The following is a 19,647-nucleotide window of genomic DNA, read 5'->3' as shown; positions in this document are numbered from 1 at the left end:
TCTGTCACAATGAAAATAACGTTATTATTAAACTTAAAATTAACTTAATAATGTATAAAATCACATTGTTTTTTTAATTAGAGCTACATCAGATCATAATATGTCATTTCTATAGTTACTGTAATAAAATCACAATTTTTCTTCTTTGGTTTCCAATGGCAACTCCACACAATTTAGCTGAAAATGAAACATATTGGTAACATTGAGTACTTAATATTTATCACTATTTAATCACTACCAATGATGTTTACTATTAAAAGTAGTTTATATTACTCGTAGATATTTAAATCTTTGCTTTTGCTACAAAAGTGAAACTAAATTTGTTTGTTATCTCTTGTCGCTTCAGCAGCTCAACCAATTGGTATAAAATTCGCAACCTTTCATCGTATTTGGAATGAAAAAGGAAATAGACTATTTTTTCTCACTAATTACATAATAGTTCCTATTATTATAATTGAAATTTTATATGAGCGAATTTACAGCAAAAGATAATAACATTATTAACTATTGACTTGCGCTGCTTCCGTAAAAATAGAATTTTTTATGCAACTTAGAATGGCAAACAAGCTGACGGCCCACCTGATGGAAAGTGGTATTGTCGCCTATAGACATGAACAGTAAAATATATTAGTAAAATATGTGAAGAAACAGATAGATGTGTGGATGATTTTATTTTATACTATATAAATATAACTTACACTAATTTAATTGTAATTTAGGTGGGTAAAATTTAACTGTTAATTAACTTACTTATAATATGATCGTGCACTATATTGTCAGCTTTTTCTAGGATTAATTTTATTATGCAAAAATTCAATGTCACGATGTTTGCTCTTAATAATCTTTGAAGCCGGATTTTAATGAGATTTTATATATTATACATATATTGTTTATCCCGACAAGAACAAATTAACCCGGTAGGTGACGGTAGAGGGAGTCAAACAACGTTTGCGGGTCAGCTAGTATTATTATAGACACAGTTATTTGTTAGAATTGTGGACAAACTATTCAAAACGAATATTGCTGTTTTACTTAGTTGGAATTGGATTGTGGTTAAACTCGATTTATAGGTAAAAAATAAATATTTTCTCACCAGAATCTCATCATCGGGCACTCTAGAGAGCAAATCCAATATTTCGTTGTGCGGTATTCTGTTTGGTTGAAAGATTTTCTTTGTATATTTACGTATACCTGAAATTAATATTTGCTCGTGTTAAAAGCAAGTGGTTTGTTATTTGCTTTAAAATGTTTATTGATAGTTATAAAATATTAGAACAGAATAGAAATAATCTATATTCAAATAGACTTGTTTATGAGCTTTTTTAAATCGTCATTTATTTTGTGATTTCACTGCTGGATTCGGAATGTTCTTATCTTTTTTTTTATAACCACATAGAAGGCTATGTTCTTATCTGCTCAGAAGAACCTGTAAGTAACTCAACAGTTACTCTTTTCAATTTATTTATGTACAAGATTATTTAATTATTTAATGTAGTTACGCAAATAAGAATTGATAATTAATAAAATTGTTAAAGTTATTTTCTTTGTAAATATTTTATAAATAAAAAAAAAAAAATATCAATGTAAATTAGATTTGATATTCGAAATATACTAGTGTAAAAACCTATTTGCAGTTTGCATTTTAAATACTGGTAACTATTAGGTGTATTTTAAAATTGGTTCTTAAAATTAAGCTATAAAAAAATAAGTAAACTTACCCCAAGCCATAAATAAGTACTTTACTGGTATTAAGTACATTATAAGTGATATACCCAATAAGCAAATTATAGCGAAATGGCTTAGAAATGGCACTGAAAAATTGAACAAACTGGAAATAAAAGTAAAGATATATGTAGTAATTTCCATATTTCTGAACTGAAACTGTATTTTACATTTTACGAGCAATATAACAGTGCTTCAAATACAAGCGTTGCTAGATTATAATACAATATAAGCCATTTCCACTGTCGGTCAAATTATATAAACTATTATTAGAAAAAGAACAATAGATGCTTATAAAAATGGCCGCAAGTATGGTTCCCCATTTGCTAACACTAGTTTGAGGCTAACTGAGAGTTGGTAATCCAGGTATCTAGATTGTATTTTTGCTCAATCTCATCGAAATCTAGTTTTATAGTCAGTGGTGGGATCTAAGGCTATAATTGCTTTTTTTAAGCGTATTATAAAAAAAAACTAAGATTATGGATTAGAGCGAGAGAGAGAGAGAGAGAGAGAGAGAGAGAGAGAGAGAGAGAGAGAGAGAGAGAGAGAGAGAGACAGAAAGATAAAAGATCATTTTAGTCCTTATCACATACTTTATCCCAAAATAAAGGTCTTTCCATTAGTATTTTAAGCATTATGGTCAGGTTCAAGATTTAGTAAGGTAAAAAAGAATACTGAAGATTAAAATAAATAATTCAAATGTCATTTCGTGTAGTGTAATGAAAAGTAATTAAGTAAAATAAATATTAATTAAGAATCATTAGAAACTAGCCTAATTACTTACTTTTTAACACTTTCACCAAGGGTTGCAATTTTGCCAAGATAATTTTGTATATTTTGAATCAATTCTTGTAAACCTTGAATTTTTTGTCTAATTGAAGTTTTTTCCTCCTGTAGTAGAATATTATTTAGAATTAATTATTATATAATTTAAAATAGTATATTATAGCCATCATATTTATAAAATAATGATTTTTTCTATAATCACACATATTAAAATCATATTTATAATTCTTATTTGTTCTGTATCTTTTTAGAATTTCTCATTATTATTATATTATTTGTTCTTAGTTGAAAATTTAAAATAAAATATATTCATTATTAAAATGTTTGAAGATATTTATTCTAAAATTTTTACTATTCTATACAACTTTTGTAACATTTCAGTTACAAATAAAATAGAAAATGATTTAGTCAAATAGGTGCAGTCGTTTGAAGTTATGTGTTTAGAAACATTCGATTATTGACTTTTATTAATAACACCTACAAGTAGATAATATTTTTTGTTATTGTTTGACTCAGAAGGATATTATAGTAAATCTACCTTTTCTATTTTCGCACGATCATTTTCAGTTCCCTTCGTTCCGTTTCTTAATTTTACAGAATCTGTAAAAAAGTTTTAATATAATTTAATTATGTTAATCTAAGTATATACGTATTAATTTTTGAGATTAATTTTTAAAATAGACTTTTTTTAGCTAGAGTTTAAAATTTTAGAATAGGCACATTTATTTAGGTACTTTAAAGGACTAATTGCGGTTGCGAACCCATTTGCTAAGCGTGACAACTACTGACAAAATCCCCTCAATGGCAAGCTGCCATAGAGTACGGCCCCGTTTCTTATGACAGTTTATAGGGGAGGCCTACGTTGAGCAGTGAACAGATAACGGCTGATATGATGATAATTTAGCATTACATACATAACATGAACAATAAACATGACTTTTTCAATAAAATCTATATAGATTAGTAATGTAGTTATGAGTAAAAGGATATTTTCCAATATGTTTCGGTAGGATTTACTGAAAACTAAGTTCAACCAAATTTTATTGAAATTATCACAAAAACACTCTCTAAATGATGTTAGTAAGGAATCGAAATATTCAATCTAGTTTTGACTTATAACACTGCTGAATATTAGCAGTGCCATTTGGTTGGGTCAATTATTCATTTGTTTTTTTTTAATGTCCGGTTGAAACAGTGTATACAACTATGTTATAGAAATTTATTTATTGTACTTACCCTGAAATAAGTTGTATTCCTCGGGACTATAGTAGATGAAAGGTATTAATAAAAGTAATGGGATCATCCAAGCTTCATAAAACCAATGGAATAGTAGCCATACAATTAGTGCTATAGTATTTAATTTTCTTGATTCCCATTCGAATGAAGATCTAGAAATGATGTTTTTATTCAATAACTTTACTCATGATAAATGTATGTAGTAAATTTATTGTTTTATATACATGTATATTTTGATACAATATAACAACAAATGTTATAGGAATGTTAATTTAGAATAAGTTAAATCATAAAGTTATCCCTGAATCCTATAAAAATAAATAAACAACGCTCGAGATATAAAAACAACACACAAAACAGTTTTTACGTGGTGTTTTGAATTTGGAATAAATAACCGGTATTTTGCAATTTTAACAAAAAAATAGTTTAGAATTATATTATATTAGAAGTTATCCGCGACTTTGTCTGCGTGAAAGGGCTTACGAGTATATTAACTGCCTGGAAAAAGTTAACTGTGTCCTTTATGTATGCCAAAATTGATTACAATTGGTTGAGCTGTAAAAGCACAAAGCGGAGAAACAAACATTTACCTTCATATTTATAATATTAGTGGGGACTATTTGACCCAGAAAACATTATTTTACCCCTACCACTACCTACTGGATCCATTTTTTCTATCTGTCACAAGTTAAGTAAGCAATTTACATTTACAACATTTCATTAAAATAGGTTGAGTTTTCGGAGTTAGTTAAAGGATATTAGTGTGAACAAACATTGTGACACAGGATTTTTATGTATTAAGATAAGGTATAATGAAGTCAAGTCTAACAACAAATTATTTTCAATTAAGTTAAAAAAGAAAGTGGTTTTCAAATTTTTTATGTTATTACCTCAAAACTGCGTTAGTTATAAACCGATTAGTAAAATTCTTTTTTATTTAAAAGGATAATTTTAGATTGATCCCATAGATGTTTTTATCAAAAAAGGTTCAGTAGTTTGGTTTATGAAAATTATGCAAGTACATTTGGTTAGGAATAAGGCCACTTACATTCTTAAATTTTCGTTCGTAGTTCAATGAATAAGATCTAATAGAAAATTCAACTATGTTTTTGAAAGTTAAAACATTGGCCACTTTGAAGTGGTAGGGCTTCGGCGATGAAGTTTTTAAGTCTTGTTAGAATAAAACTACTAACTTTATAACTTTGTAAACTTCAAGAATCCAATTTATTATAGCTTTTGTTCTAGTCCAGTTTCTAGTAAACAGTCGTCTGTCGAACTTCTCTTCGACTTCTAGGTAATCGATTTCTCTTGGCTTTAATACTCTTAATGCAGCCTTTATCTGTGAACATAGGTATATATTGAATATTATTATGTTTTGAAATTTAATATCATTATAATTAAAGAATATATTTCATAACAAAAAGTGACTTCATTTGCGACAAAACTAGATATTTTGATTGCAGTTATTAGCACTATTATTAAGCCGATTTTGATAAAATTTCTATGGAATTAATCTGTAACTATATAATTTCAGATAAAAAAATAATTTTCTAAATTGGTTTCGAACTGATAGAGTTATAAGGTAACAAACATAAAAAAAGAAATAGCGAAACTGAACTGAGAACCTACTTAATTTTGAAGTAGTATTTAATAATTACACAGATATTCTATTTATGCACACTTTTAATAGTATAAAAGTATATATGAGTATATAAGACTTTATAATATTGAATTTTCGCGTTGTTCATACATATTCTACCTGTTCACTATCGGGGCTTAATGCGACACGATTACACGTAAACAGAAAACACCTGATTTACATTACGTCGCATCAAGTCCCGATAGTGTATTTAAAACAGACTTTTTGTTGTAAGCAATCTTCTCTTTTCATTGTTTCACTACTACTACTACACTATTACTACTACCACACTACATCTACTATAGTTTTTTTAGTTAATTTGAAACTTTCGCGTTGATGTGTAATATTTTAAATACACTATTAATTACTTAATAGTGTATTTAAAATTTACTTCTCATCGTGTTAAGTCTCGTTAGTGTATTTAAAATACTAGTTTTTTTTAAACCGGAAAAAAAAGCGGATAAACCCGACAGATGTTGTTTTGTCAGAAGATACCGAACTGTAGATATGTTAATTAATAATAAATTTTATTTGGCTTACATAATTTCTTCTCTTAGTACATTAGACGCACAGTTTGTTTTTGATCGATACGTTTTTTGATTAACATTTGATTGAAATGTTTAAATTGGCAGTAAGGAACAGTTTGTATGGAAAAAGAGAAATGGGCTTCCATGTTCTCCGGGCAATTTTTCCAATTATACTCTTAATTTCTTCTCTTTATCATTCTTCGGAAGTAAATGAAAATTTGAAAAGAAGAAACAGTCAAATTGGTTCTTTCTCCAGTTTTGTTCTTTATTTACTATATTTAATGATTCATTTTATTTATATACATAGATATGTATATTAAGATGGATTTTTACTACAAATATTTCTTCGTTTTGAGCTCAATGATATTGCGACCTTATTTCAAGAGTCATGGTCCCATCAGAGATTATACCAATATCATCATCATCATAACAGACATTAATGATTCATTACTGGACATAGACCTCCTTAGGGGATTTTACTAGTAGTTGCCACGTTTAGCAGTCCGGTTGGCAACTGTAGTTAGGCTTTGGTGGTGTTTTATGAGGAACACAGCTGCCTATCCTTTGACCATGAAATTTCCTTAATCGTCTTTCACAACATCCACGGGAAAGAATGGGGTGGCCATTCTATAGCGGGATTACACGGCATCTAAATTAAAATATAATGTAATCTGGTCTTGTTAATAATTTTATTAAGTGTGAACGTAACGTAATAAACTAAACAGTTGTATTAATATTTGTTTAAAGTACATAAACTTACAGGGTTGTAAGATATTCTCATCTCTAGCAGTATTCTTGGATTATTTCCTTTGGCTTGTTCTCTCTGTGTGACATCCTTGAGCGCATACCACACTTTGTGGCCATTATTTATTTTGAATAATGGTATTGTTATACATCCAACTTCTTCGTTTTTCTTCTCGTCGTATACCGTTACTTCTAATAAACTAGTAATATCAGTTATTGTGCTAAAATGTAATAAATACTCAATTACGATATTTGTCTTTGTCTAGGTATTTGTACATAGGCTACAGAAACTTCGTTTACTATCAGACTGGCCGTATGCTTATTTGGCATCTAAGAAGTATGAAAAATATATATAAACTATTTAGTACTAACAACTACTACTATGCTACAAGCTATGTTTAGTTTGGAACTAGATGGCGCTGTGCAATTTGTCTAGCGCTACATATTTATTTAATGTACTAGTCCTTTGCCTGTTACTTTGTACGCATAGTTTTAGAAGGAAAACGAATGAAATTGACACCACATTTTAAGTTAGGTCTCCAGGAACATAATTTTAAAAACCATATCTAATTTCGTGCAATGGCTTTTGCGTTATGCCAGAACAATTATATAGATAGATAGACATACAAAATTTCTAATTTTTTATGCAAACTTAGAATGGTAAATAAGCGATCCATCAATCAATTATTGTTGTTTTGATTTTATTTATTAAAACCTCTCATATTTTTTTATATCTCTCTTATACAGACGCTTGTAACTATATGAGTTACAATTTTATTATTTTTTTTAAGGTAAACTTTTTTCTTATCAACTTACAAAGTAAACGCCTTCATCCAATTAGGATCGTTCGTTTTGCAATCTGTGTACGTTTGGAGCCTTTCGTTTCCTAGTTTCAATACACAATAACAGTCATTTCCAGCTAAACCCTTAGCTCCATAAACAATTATTGACAACCATCCAACTTCAGTTAAGTTGTCTAGTTGATACCAAACCTAAACAGAAGATTTATAAAGTTTATTTTAGAATATTGAGAATAAATCAAATAAGAAACTTGTAATTAAAACCTTGCTGTTTTGGAATGTGAGCTGAAGCTAAAAAAATTATTGAAAACTGCAATCCGGTTTGGTGTAGTAGTTTTACCTAATTGCGGAACAAAACTATGAATAGAGAGACGGACAGATATGGATGCTAAAAAATATTGTTTAGGAATTTTAATAAGAACCCTAATTAATTTTTCTTAAAAAAATTCTATGTACAGACATCATTTGTTTAGATACCATTTTATAAAATTAGTATAAAAAATTACATGTCCACTACAGCAGTTGAACTCATTGTTCATCATAAATGGTAATTTTAAAGACTTACTTATGGTAGAATGATAGAGATCTTATATATTATTTTGTATAAATGAAAAGGAATATAAGAGTTTGTATTATTTTTTAGTTCATATAATGATTCTAATTTTATAAATTCTGGCTTAAATTAGAAGTCATTAGTAATTGATTACGGTCCGAGCCAATTTATCACGAATCTTTTTTCAAATAACTCTTGTCAGGTGTTCTAGGTTATATTTCCAGTACTGTAATTAGAATAGGTGCAATTTTTAAATTGAAGGTGAGTGTAGTATAAAATAAAAAGAAAATTAAAGAAAAAAAAAGAATAAAATAATAAAGGCAATACATTATTTTTTCTTACGGTTTCCAATCTTGTCTGTGTTTCTTCATAATCACCTAGATCATAAATATTGTTATCCGTAGTGGTTCCAGTGATTGTAAGTAGAAGAAATAATTTAACATTCGGCATTTCACCTTCTAAATCGATATTTATTTTATGTGTTTTCTCTTTATCCATATCTGATAAATCTATAACACGCCTGTAATAAAAGGCAAAATCAAATGAAACTGACTTAATTTATAAAGTAAAAAAATTTAAAATCGATTATTGTAACTGTTAAAGTGTGCCCTTCATAGTATTAGGAAAATAAATAAATTGTAATGTGTCTGTAAGAAAAAAAATGTAGGTACTCATAAAATATTGACGATTTAAAAACATGTAATATATTGGAAATTAAACAATAAAAAATTGGGTTGCTAATATTAAGTTGTAGAATGATAGAAAGCATATTACATAGTATTCTTATTAAATACACAAATGTAACCAAAAATAACAATCGACTGATTATTTAAATGTAGTTAATAACATAAATATATTATAATATATTCCATCTCAATTTAAGATTATGGACCCTAAAATTAAGGATGGATAAACGGAGATACCTGCCAATAAAGAAGTCCTTATCCCAAAGGGTTACCTCGAGCATACTTTCTTCATACATATTTAAATTGAACAGTTCTTGCCATTTTGCCTTACTTGCTATACTTTTCACAGTCTTAGATTTGCATTTTTCTGTGCCCAATCTGCATATAGAAAATCAAAATTGTTACGGAGTTTTGTCATTATTATTTTAACATTCTACAAAGTTTTGAGATTTATTTAATGTAAAAATATTTTATAGAATTTTCCTTTTTCCATAATTTCTTCTTATAATATTATATTATAAAGGTCAAAGATTTTATTTTTATTATACTATATTATTACTACACTATACGATATTAATACTTAGCCGATTTTAAAAATTCTTTCTTTTATAGAAAGTTAGAATATCAGATTTTTTTAACAATATATAATTATTAAACAGACTTGTTAACTATTTGAGTTCACTTAATTGAATAAATTCAATTAAGTGAACTCAAATATTCTATTTGCATGGGATTTTTTAACATTTTCAGTGCTGGTGTTTGGTGTAAAATTTTATAGTGATTATTTTTTCTAATGTTCAGTTGTCTTATCACTCATAATTACATTAGTTCTATACATCAATTAGTTAATCGAGTTTTCCTTTTAGTTAAATAGATGAAAAAGATAACATTAGATTAATTAACTTTTTCGCTTACTTGAAGCGGCAATGGAGATTGCGCGGTTTTTCTTCAATATTGTTTTGTGCATTATCTAATCCAGTAACTTCGATTAATGCAATTGTTACAGTTGCCAATTTGATTCGTTTCAATAATCTTGAATCGTATGTCGCGTTGCTTAGTATGAGCTATGATTGAAAAAATAAAATAAAGAATGTAAAAATAAATATGTATTTTTTAAAAAAAAAGTTTGCAAAAATATTTTATAATTTTAAACTTGATTATTTTAATTAGGATATAAATTCAGCATTTACAATAAATAAGAAGTAAAATTAATAGGTGCAGGTTATGATATAAGTATAACAGTTTTTTTTAGATTACTTTATGGCGATGCAAATCTATTTACTTTTCTTTAGGTCTGTATACCTAATAGAAAATAAAAAAAAGGTTTCTAATTTTATTATTGTCAAATAAAGTTGTGTTTTTCATTAATAAACGCTCAATTACTTAGAAATGTAAATAACATTTAAAAGCCGAATCAAAACAAACAATTTAGAATAGATTGTAAATATTGAAAAGAATTCGTAGTACGTAAGCTGAGTGAGTAACGTTAAATGTAAATACAAAAAGACCTTTTCGAGTCCCGCCCCTGTGTCCTTTGTTTCTTTCTTTTTGTCTTTAGTATATTTTTCCTTTTCCTCGCGACGTTTTTCTTTGACAGCAGTTATTCGAGAGCCGATTTTATTACGGAGAGAAATTCTTGCAGGCGGTGTAGTGGGCGTGAGATTGTCGTCACTTCCCTTTTCTATTTCATTTAATCTGTAATTTTAATTATTTGTTTGAAATACTAGCAGTATAGTATTTACACACGTATCAGGATTTGGAGTTATTCAGATTACTTGGTGATACGTCACAGATATTTTCACTTTTTATTGTATTTTTATATAATGTGGATATTTTTTTTTTTTGACCAACTCTAGAATCCTATTACAAAGATGTCACAGTTAATGTACAGTCAACAGTAATAACAATTCTATAACATTCTCAAACAGTAACATAGAAAAATTAAAAAAAAATCTTGACATATAGTTTGGTTTCTAATTTAAGAGTACAAATTTAGAACTAGAATTATTTGCGTGTAAATAAGTCTATTTAGACTTATTTATACACTACAATTAAAAATATTATAAATATATTAAAATTGTATCTGACATACTATCTATATTCTTTTTTATTAGAACAATTCTAACAATAAAGCTCCTAACATACCAGAACGAAAAGACTTTTTAAAGATTCCAATGGTTGAAAAAAGAAAAATGTTAAAATTTCTATCCGTTTCTTATTTACATCTTTTATGTGTATATATTATTATTAATTATTATAATGTTTATACAATTTTTTATATTCATAAAGTTATGAGCATTTATACATCATAAATTGAAAATATAGCGACAAATATTTTTTTTTTACAATTAAGATAATCTTTGTCATCAAACAGACTGCGTTATATACATTTAATTTTATAGTATTTTACTATACCTAAGTGTCAAATGGTACTTTTTTAGGCAACAATTACTTACTGTATAATTCTCAATGGCAAATTATTATTTCCATTTGACAATTTAATCTGTTTAGGACTACAAACATAATATCCTTCACTTAATAAACTTCCAGAGTATGATCGTGATATGCTTGCTTCTTTAAAATTTACATCTTCTAAAGTAGCCTTTCGATTATTTACATCCTCAACAATGATGCTGTGTATTAAATTATGAAAATCATTATTATGATCATCAATATACATTTCATTGTTCTCGGTAAGATCAATGGCGCTGGCATATTTTAGTTTGTTAAACAATTGATTATCACTAATTGCGGCTAATGATTCCACCGATTTGGATTTCTCAAGTCTTCTTTGAATTTCACTATATTTACTTTGTATTTTTTCATGAAGTCGCGAGAAATGTTTTCCCCTCAAAGCATTGTTATCTCTCGACTCCATTTTTTTAGCACTGCACTTTTTCTTTTTTTTTTTTTTGTAATAAAGATCACTCAGAATATTGCACACACATTTGCGGTTGAAACATATCTGTCGATGTATCGTGTAGAGGGATTACCTGTTCATATCTTATCATTAACGCAGTTATTGATTATTTTGACGAATTCATTATCACAATATTTTATTAACAGACTTAATGGAATATATTTGTTTGGCGAGAACTTTGGTTCAAGGATGTGCATACGTTTCGAATAAAAATAGGTTGAAAACATTTAAACAAATGATTGATTATATATCCATAATCGATCACTTATTTAAATTTAATCTAAATCAATGACTAAATGCAATGTAGGTAGTAAGTATGTGTAAGTAGATTAAAATGAATTCTGTGTTTGATCATATCATATTTGCATTTAAATGTGTCCTTATTCTTTGTATTAAGAATTGACGTGAATTATGACGATTCGTGATACTTGAAGGAGAAATGTATAATCATAAGATAATAGTGGCTGATATCTTTATTGTTGTGTCTTATCACTTATGTTACCGAAGATGACCTATAGCCTGTTTTGAAACAGACAGATGGAAGGTAGAAATTATATAGGTAAACAGGTGGGTCAGAGGTACCCAAGCACACGACTTCTGTACATAGACTTCTCAGGTTATTATGAACAAAAAGGACATATACACATATTTAAATATAATTTTTTTTTTGCACAAATAGAAATGTGAAAGTGAGTTTATTATCTTACAGTGTTTTAACAGCTTAATCAATCATTATAAAACTTGGTGTACATGAAATATATGCGATGGAGAAGAATATAAGTAACTTTTGATTCGGGTCAGTAAACATATCCCGGTCATGCGGACGAAATCGCGGATAAAAGCTAGTAAAGAATATAAATAATATAGTTACATAAACATTACTCCATTACACCATTTACTGTGGTAGAGCCACGCTGTAATCCTATATGGTATTGCAGCATGAATGGGCCGGCTCGACCGGGGAAGTACCACACCCTCACAGAATACCGACGCTAAGTGGTTGCATTTTTAGTGCGATCACATTCCGTATGGTGAGTGAGGGAGTCCGGTGGCCCATCCCAAACCCATCCCATACCCATCCCTTTCCTATTCCTAAAATCCTTTCCCCAACCCCGTCCCCCTATCTTACAACACGCAACCATGGCAGTGGAATTAAAAAAAAATAACATACCCCAGGGAGGTACCAGTAACCATGTTGCTGGAGAATCCTCCCTCGAGCAACCACGCTCGGGCTGCCCTGCGTATTCTGGGGGGGGCAAAATTCCGCTCTTTGGAACCAAGGGCAAACGGAGCAATATTTCTACGGCATCCCCTTCGCTCAATGTGAGCTTCTGCAACATCAGGGGATTACATTCTAACCTAAACGCTGTCCACCACCACCTAGAAACGGCGCGGCCGGCATTGCTCTTTCTAACGGAGACACAGATATCCTCTCCAAACGAAACTTCATACCTGACGTACCCGGGCTATAAACTTGAACATTGTTTTGTTTCGCGTGCCGGTGTATGCGCGTATGTCAGAGAGGATATCTGTTGTCGCCGCCTTGGAAGTCTTGAAGGAACGGACCTGTCTATTTTATGGCTGCGTGTAGACTGCAATGACCATCCTCGCGTCTATGCATGCCTATACAGGTCCCACAGCGGTAACATCGAAACCGACCAACTCATTGAGCACGTCCAAATGGCTACAGATTCCCTGCTCGAACAGATTCCTTCCGCTGAAGTCGTGATTCTTGGCGATTTTAATGCCCACCATACCGAATGGCTTGGTTCACGTACAACCGACTATGCGGGAAGATCTGTTCATGACTTTGCTTTGGCTTATGGTCTGACGCAGCTTGTTTCCTCGCCCACGCGAATACCTGATGTGTTGGACCATTCACCTTCACTGCTGGACCTTCTGCTGACCACCCACCCAGACAACTATGTGATTTCCGTCGAAGCTCCGCTTGGATCGTCGGATCACTGTCTGGTGCGGAGCGAGGTGCCTCTCATGAGTCCGATTCCACCACGTTCTACGGGTAGACGTCGTGTTTGGCACTACAGGTCGGCAGACTGGGATGAGATGCGGATTTTTTTCGCATCTTACCCATGGAGGCAGGTTTGCTTCGCACTGGGGGATCCCAACGCCATCGCCGATTCCATCGCCGATGTGGTGCTCCAGGGAATGGAATTATTTATTCCTAACTCTGTGGTACCTGTCGGTGGGAAATCCCAGCCCTGGTATGGAGCCTCTTGTAGAATAGCATCTCGCCTGAAACAGGAGTGCTTCCTAGCCTGGGCCAAAGGTGTGGCATCGCGAGATTCTAACATCAGTGCCCTTAAAAAGAAGTATAACTTTGCCTCTAGGTCCTTCAAAAGAGTTTTGGCCACAGCGAAGTCAGAGCATATTGGTAGAATTGGCAAGAGATTGGCTAGTTTACCTTCGGGATCTCGAGCTTTCTGGTCTCTTGCCAAAGCTGCACAAGGGAATTTCTGTCAGTCATCTTTTCCACCATTGCGCAGGGAGGATAACTCGTTGGCTCTGAACGCCAAAGAGAAGGCCGATCTCCTTGGATCTCTCTTTGCATCAAACTCGACGTTGGATGACGGGGAGAAACTACCGCCGACCATCCCGTGTTGTAGGAGCTCTATGCCGGATGTTAAATTCACGCTAAGATCAGTGCGTAGAGCACTTCTCTCCCTTGAAATCCATAAGTCGAGCGGGCCCGATGGCATTCCTCCAATTGTGCTTAGGACGTGCGCACCAGAGTTGGCTCCGGTTCTTACGCGTCTTTTTCGGCTCTGTTACTCATCAGGTATAGTCCCAAAGTTTTGGAAGACTGCTCTGGTGCATCCGATCCCTAAAAAAGGAGACCGCTCAGATCCAGCTAACTATAGGCCCATAGCTATCACTTCCTTATTCTCGAAAGTCATGGAATCAGTTATTAACCATCAACTGCTCCGGTACCTAGAGGATCGCCAGCTGATCTCAGACCGCCAGTACGGCTTTCGACGGGGACGCTCGGCTGGTGATCTTTTAGTTTATTTAACACACCGATGGGCAGTGGCAATCGAGAATAAGGGAGAGGCCTTAGCTGTTAGTCTGGATATTGCGAAAGCCTTTGATCGGGTGTGGCATAGGGCACTAATCTCAAAACTACCTTCGTTTGGGTTGCCTGCGAGATTGTGCAGTTGGGTCGCCAGCTTTCTTAACGAACGTAGCATTAAGGTCGTAGTCGACGGAGCATGCTCTGACTTAAAACCTGTGAATGCTGGTGTCCCGCAAGGCTGTGTACTATCTCCAACACTGTTTCTTCTGCATATCAATGATATGTTACATATCAGTGATATTCATTGTTATGCGGACGACAGTACAGGAGATGCATTATACACCGGTCATGCAAAGATCTCGCGGGCACATACCGATGAGCTCCGGAACAGACTTGTGTCTGAAATCGAAACTTCACTCGATAAAGTTTCGATTTGGGGTGAACACAATCTTGTTCACTTTAACCCTAAGAAGACACAAGTCTGCGCGTTCACCGCAAAAAAGACACCGTTTGTCGTATCACCTCACTTTCAGGGCACTTCCCTTGATAATAAGTCGAGTCTGGGGATTCTTGGCGTCGATATATCTAGCGACGTCCAGTTTTGCGGTCATCTGGAGGAAAAAGCTAAGATAGCTTCCAAAAAGTTGGGGGTGCTCAATAGGGTGAGACGGTATTTCACGCCAGAAAACCGCCTGAAACTGTATAAAGCTCAAGTGAGGCCACACATGGAATACTGTTCTCACCTGTGGGCAGGAGCGCCACAGTACCAACTCCTTCCGTTAGACCGCATTCAAAGTCGGGCAGCTCGAATTGTTGACGATCGGTGTCTTACTGTCCGGCTCGACCCACTGAAACTGCGTAGAGATGTTGCATCTCTGTGCATCTTCTACCGAATTTATCATGGGGAGTGCTCTGAAGAATTGTTCGGATTGATACCTGCTGCAGATTTTCACCATCGTACAACCCGCCATAAACTAAAATTTCATCCCAACCATCTGGACGAGTGGCGGTCCTCCACCGTGCGTTTTTCAAGGCACTTTCTTCCACGCACAACCACTCTTTGGAATCAACTTCCAGCAGCAGTATTTCCGAACCGATACGACAACATAACCTTCAAGAAAAGAGCATATTCCTTTTTAAAAGGCCGGCAGCACACCTGCAATGCCGTAGGTGTTGTGGGTGACCATGGGCGGCGGTAGTCACTTACCATCAGGTGAGCCGCATGCTCGTTTGCCCCCTGTGTTGTAAAAAAAAAAAAAAAAAAAACTCGCAAGATTTTTTGCAGTCGAGTAAGAACCAATTGAATTCTGCCATAGTTTAAATTGAATACTCTATAAATACATTGTATAATGCACTTGACATTTGATTTATATTAGATATCATTATCAGATTGTATACCTATCATTCTTAGTAACTTATCTTTTATATCATTATTTAGTTATAATGACTAAGTTTAAATTGCAATAAATAATTTGAAATATTATATAATTTATATACATCTAGATTACTATTATATATAAATTTAATATACTAAATAATTTATTTATAAGAATCTGTACTCATACTGTAATATGTATGAAAACGTTTTAAGTATGTCGTTTGAAGTTTTAAACCTATTAATTAAGTCTTTTTGATATTTATTTTAATCGATTAATTTTAAACGTTGTAACTATGTTGTTTCAAGTATTAAACGTTTTAATTATGTTATGTCATTTTAAATAATTCTTTATGACATCTATTTAGAATGGCAAGGAACCTGACAGCCTATTTGATTAGAGGTGGTAGCCGTTGCTTTTGACAGGAACAACATGATTTCAATATTTCTGAATGATTAAATGATTACAATTAAGAGTTTTTTTTAAGTTAGTTTAGCGAACTTACTCTTGGAATCAGAGACAGTTAAGTATATAGTAAGTTATCTGAGTTTGCAATGGATTTTTATTAATCTGTCACAAAAAAATTATCATTTTGTTAGAAAGTATTTAAAAATTTTAAAGCAAAATATAAAGTACTGGCAAAATATTTAGTAGTAGATTTAAAAAAGTAATATTAAGGGATATATTTCATCCATATTTATATATTAAATACCTATAAATTATGCGTTAAATACCTACAAATTTTGTATTAGGTGATGTCGGTGGTGTTGTTATAGTGTACGTGTAACTGTTATAATTTTTCATTACAGAGACTGTCAGCTTGTTTGTACTACGGATATTAAACATATGAGAGGATTCAACTTTATATCAACTCACAATAGTACTTCGACCTAATAATAAACAATATAATCAAAATTAATTAAATAATGTTTCGATACTATCTTCGATAAATAAACAAGAACATACGGATATATGATATCAATAATACAGCTAGTAGATATAAATAGATAATATTAGTACAAGGTAGGTATATGTACACATGTATATAGCATATATAGGTAGTACATATATATAAGTAATTGTATCAAATTTTTAGTCACACGAGCCGACCTTTATTCTTTGCCTATTCTATCCTCACGGCAGGTGGAGAGCAAGAGGGAGAATGAAATAGTTCAATTACTTTTTTTTCAAACATTTTATTTTTTATTTTACTCTTAGTAGTTTAGTTATACTAAGAAATGACAAACTAACTATTATTATTACTGTTACAGCTTACAATACCTATGTGGAAGTATTTAATAATATTTGTATAAAATAAATTATGATGATACAGGAAAAAAATTTGTCTTTTTTTTATACAACTTAGAATGGCAAGCAAGCTGACTGCCCACCTGATGGAAAGTTGTAACCGTCGCCTATAGACATGAGCAGTACCATGGACATAACAGAGTATACTGTTTAGCCCATGATACCCTCCATGCGTTGCCATTCCTGAGGACTCGGGTGTTATTCCTCTGTACCCAGTAAATTCTATGAGTTTTAAAACAATTTTATGTAATTCTCATTGGTACAAAAACAAAAAAAAGCTCCGTCGAATTAAAGCCGCTAGCGACCTCTAGTTGTTTATAAACAGTTGTTGTTTATTATATTATCTATCGGTGTAAATTCCACCCTTATCCTTCAATGTCCGAAAAGCCATGTAACAAGGCCAGCGAAGGACTTAATTAATTTAAGGCATATTTTCCCCTCGTTGTTCTGTAATCGACTCACTGCTCAAGAGGTTTGTGGCGAGTTCCAAGTGTTATTCTCAATGTGATAGGGATGTTCAGCTATGGAATAATTGATCGATAAATATTATATTTTTTATTACACAAGATTAGTTTTACCTATAACTTTAATCGCTTGACCATTTGTTGATATTTAATATTGACCAATAATGTCAATATTCTTATTTTAAAAGTAATAAATTTTACTGATGAACGACAACAAATTTAGTAGATACATTAATTTAAAAATATCTAAATTTTGAACTTGGTATTGTGTTTACACATAATTTTATGTGCAAAAAGAAAAAAAAACGCCAGTTTATATTATTATTACAAAGTTACTATTGGTTGAACTAAAATGGGAGTAAACGTAATAAATAAATAAAAAAAAAATTATAATTGAAAAATTTCTCCCAACAAAATATTTTTACTTAATACGAGTATTGTCGAATATCAAAATAATAATTTCATCCACCACTAGTCTATATATAGGTAAATAAACTGATCCTCGTCAAGAAGTTTAAGGGCATCTCGGGATCGGTCATTTTCATACAACTGTCGACAGACCCCACCCGGCGACCCTTCGTGAAGGATTTGCTTTGAAAATATCGATGTGATAATTTATAGTTACATTGGCAACCCTCAGTAAACTTATTTGGCTTCTTCTACTCGTATTTCTTTGATGAGTTCAAAATAAATTTAACATTTAATATAATTGTTATATTTTATTAAAAGAGAAAGCTAGTTTTTTATATACTCAAGGGTTGAGACACATTGACTCGAATAAAATCAAAATTGATCAAGTTGAACAAAACTGCGTCAGTACACGGCTTACTGAATAGTGTAGGTATCGTTTTCATTTTTCTTTTCTATACTGGTACGAGATAACTACGATACGACGATGTAGCCGTCGACTCGCCTGTAAGAAATGATAATAGGATCAAATAATAGTATAAATATATTCTAAGCATTTCGAATTCGGTAATGTGCAAGTTGAGCATTTTTTACCCTATAATTCAGTAACATTTTAACAACATTTGACTCGGTAACGTAAACTTCTTTCAAACTTATAATCCTGTAAATTATGTTTTTATTAGCACATAACTTGGAGATAGCTAGTCCCTGTTTGTGTGGTTGATACGTTTTAGGTTATAGGACCGTAGTTTATTGTTTAAGGTATTTGTGTGTTTAAATTTTGTTCCATGGAATGCTATTAACAGTCGAAACTGCAACTAAAGCGAGAGTCAAGTGGGAGCTCACAAAAGGCCGGGGCCTTTTCGTAGTGCGGAGTTTTTAGACCATAAGAAACGCTGCTGTATGGATTTGTACAATATTGTACATTTGTGTTTGTTTTTGCATAGTATTATCTGTGGTTTTTGTAGCAATACTTGCATGACTGTATTTTGGATTTTAAAGAAGAGAAGATTATTAGACGCATGATATGTCACACTGTATTCTGTGTACAATGTATATTCCGTTGAAATTCATAGTGTCATTTATGTCCAAATTGTTTAATATCATTTATCAGGTGATTTCTCAGCTTGTTTCTCATTGCAACTTGTAAAAAATGTATGACAATACATAATATTAATAAATACTACAATAAAACTAGCATTATTTGTTTGTGATTTAAATTTTATCTGTGATTTTGTTCGTGTGAATAAAATTATTGAAAAGACGTTTAGAGTTTATTGTTTTTTTTTTTGGTTCGATACAATAATTAAATTGGTGCCCAAGTAATTATATCAAGTACATTCATATATTCAGTGTTGATATCTATGGATATACATTATCATATTTATGTATATGCTGTCTGTCTGTCTGCTGTCAGCACCTACGTTACAGAATTGTAACTTTTGCT

At 31.8% G+C, this 19,647-nt stretch overlaps 1 protein-coding gene and 1 long non-coding RNA gene across 4 annotated transcripts; one reads left to right on the top strand and one right to left on the bottom strand.

The window, feature by feature from the left end:
• On the bottom strand, positions 1-11,735 carry LOC113521272 (multiple C2 and transmembrane domain-containing protein-like). Of its 3 annotated transcripts, none has more exons than XM_026906760.3 (14): positions 11,150-11,735; positions 10,202-10,388; positions 9,609-9,757; positions 8,931-9,071; positions 8,335-8,527; positions 7,471-7,646; positions 6,671-6,875; positions 4,938-5,083; positions 3,745-3,896; positions 3,047-3,108; positions 2,507-2,613; positions 1,719-1,828; positions 1,094-1,191; positions 1-177 (listed from the first exon to the last, which is right to left on the bottom strand). In XM_026906760.3, exons 1-14 carry the CDS (start codon positions 11,569-11,571, stop codon positions 130-132), a joined length of 2,196 nt encoding a protein of 731 aa, XP_026762561.1. In that variant the 5' UTR covers positions 11,572-11,735; the 3' UTR covers positions 1-129. The 3 variants fall into 3 exon arrangements, 2 of the variants coding, with proteins under 2 accessions (XP_026762561.1, XP_026762562.1); XM_026906761.3 differs by having other exon boundaries at positions 8,350-8,527; XR_008253294.1 differs by lacking the exon at positions 1,719-1,828 and having other exon boundaries at positions 162-177.
• Positions 11,736-11,790: 55 nt separating this feature from the next.
• Positions 11,791-19,332, top strand: LOC128201568 (uncharacterized). Its single transcript, XR_008253295.1, has 2 exons — positions 11,791-11,933; positions 16,830-19,332. It is a non-coding gene; the product is annotated as an uncharacterized LOC128201568 (long non-coding RNA).
• The last annotated feature ends 315 nt before the right edge of the window (positions 19,333-19,647 follow it).

The sequence above is a fragment of the Galleria mellonella genome, unplaced genomic scaffold, assembly GCF_026898425.1.
Source record: "Galleria mellonella isolate WM207_F2 unplaced genomic scaffold, CSIRO_AGI_GalMel_v1 utg55, whole genome shotgun sequence".
NCBI classification, from domain to species: domain Eukaryota; kingdom Metazoa; phylum Arthropoda; class Insecta; order Lepidoptera; family Pyralidae; genus Galleria; species Galleria mellonella.
The sequence above is the reverse complement of the archived record's forward strand: the minus strand, read 5'-3'. Positions and strand labels throughout refer to the sequence as shown.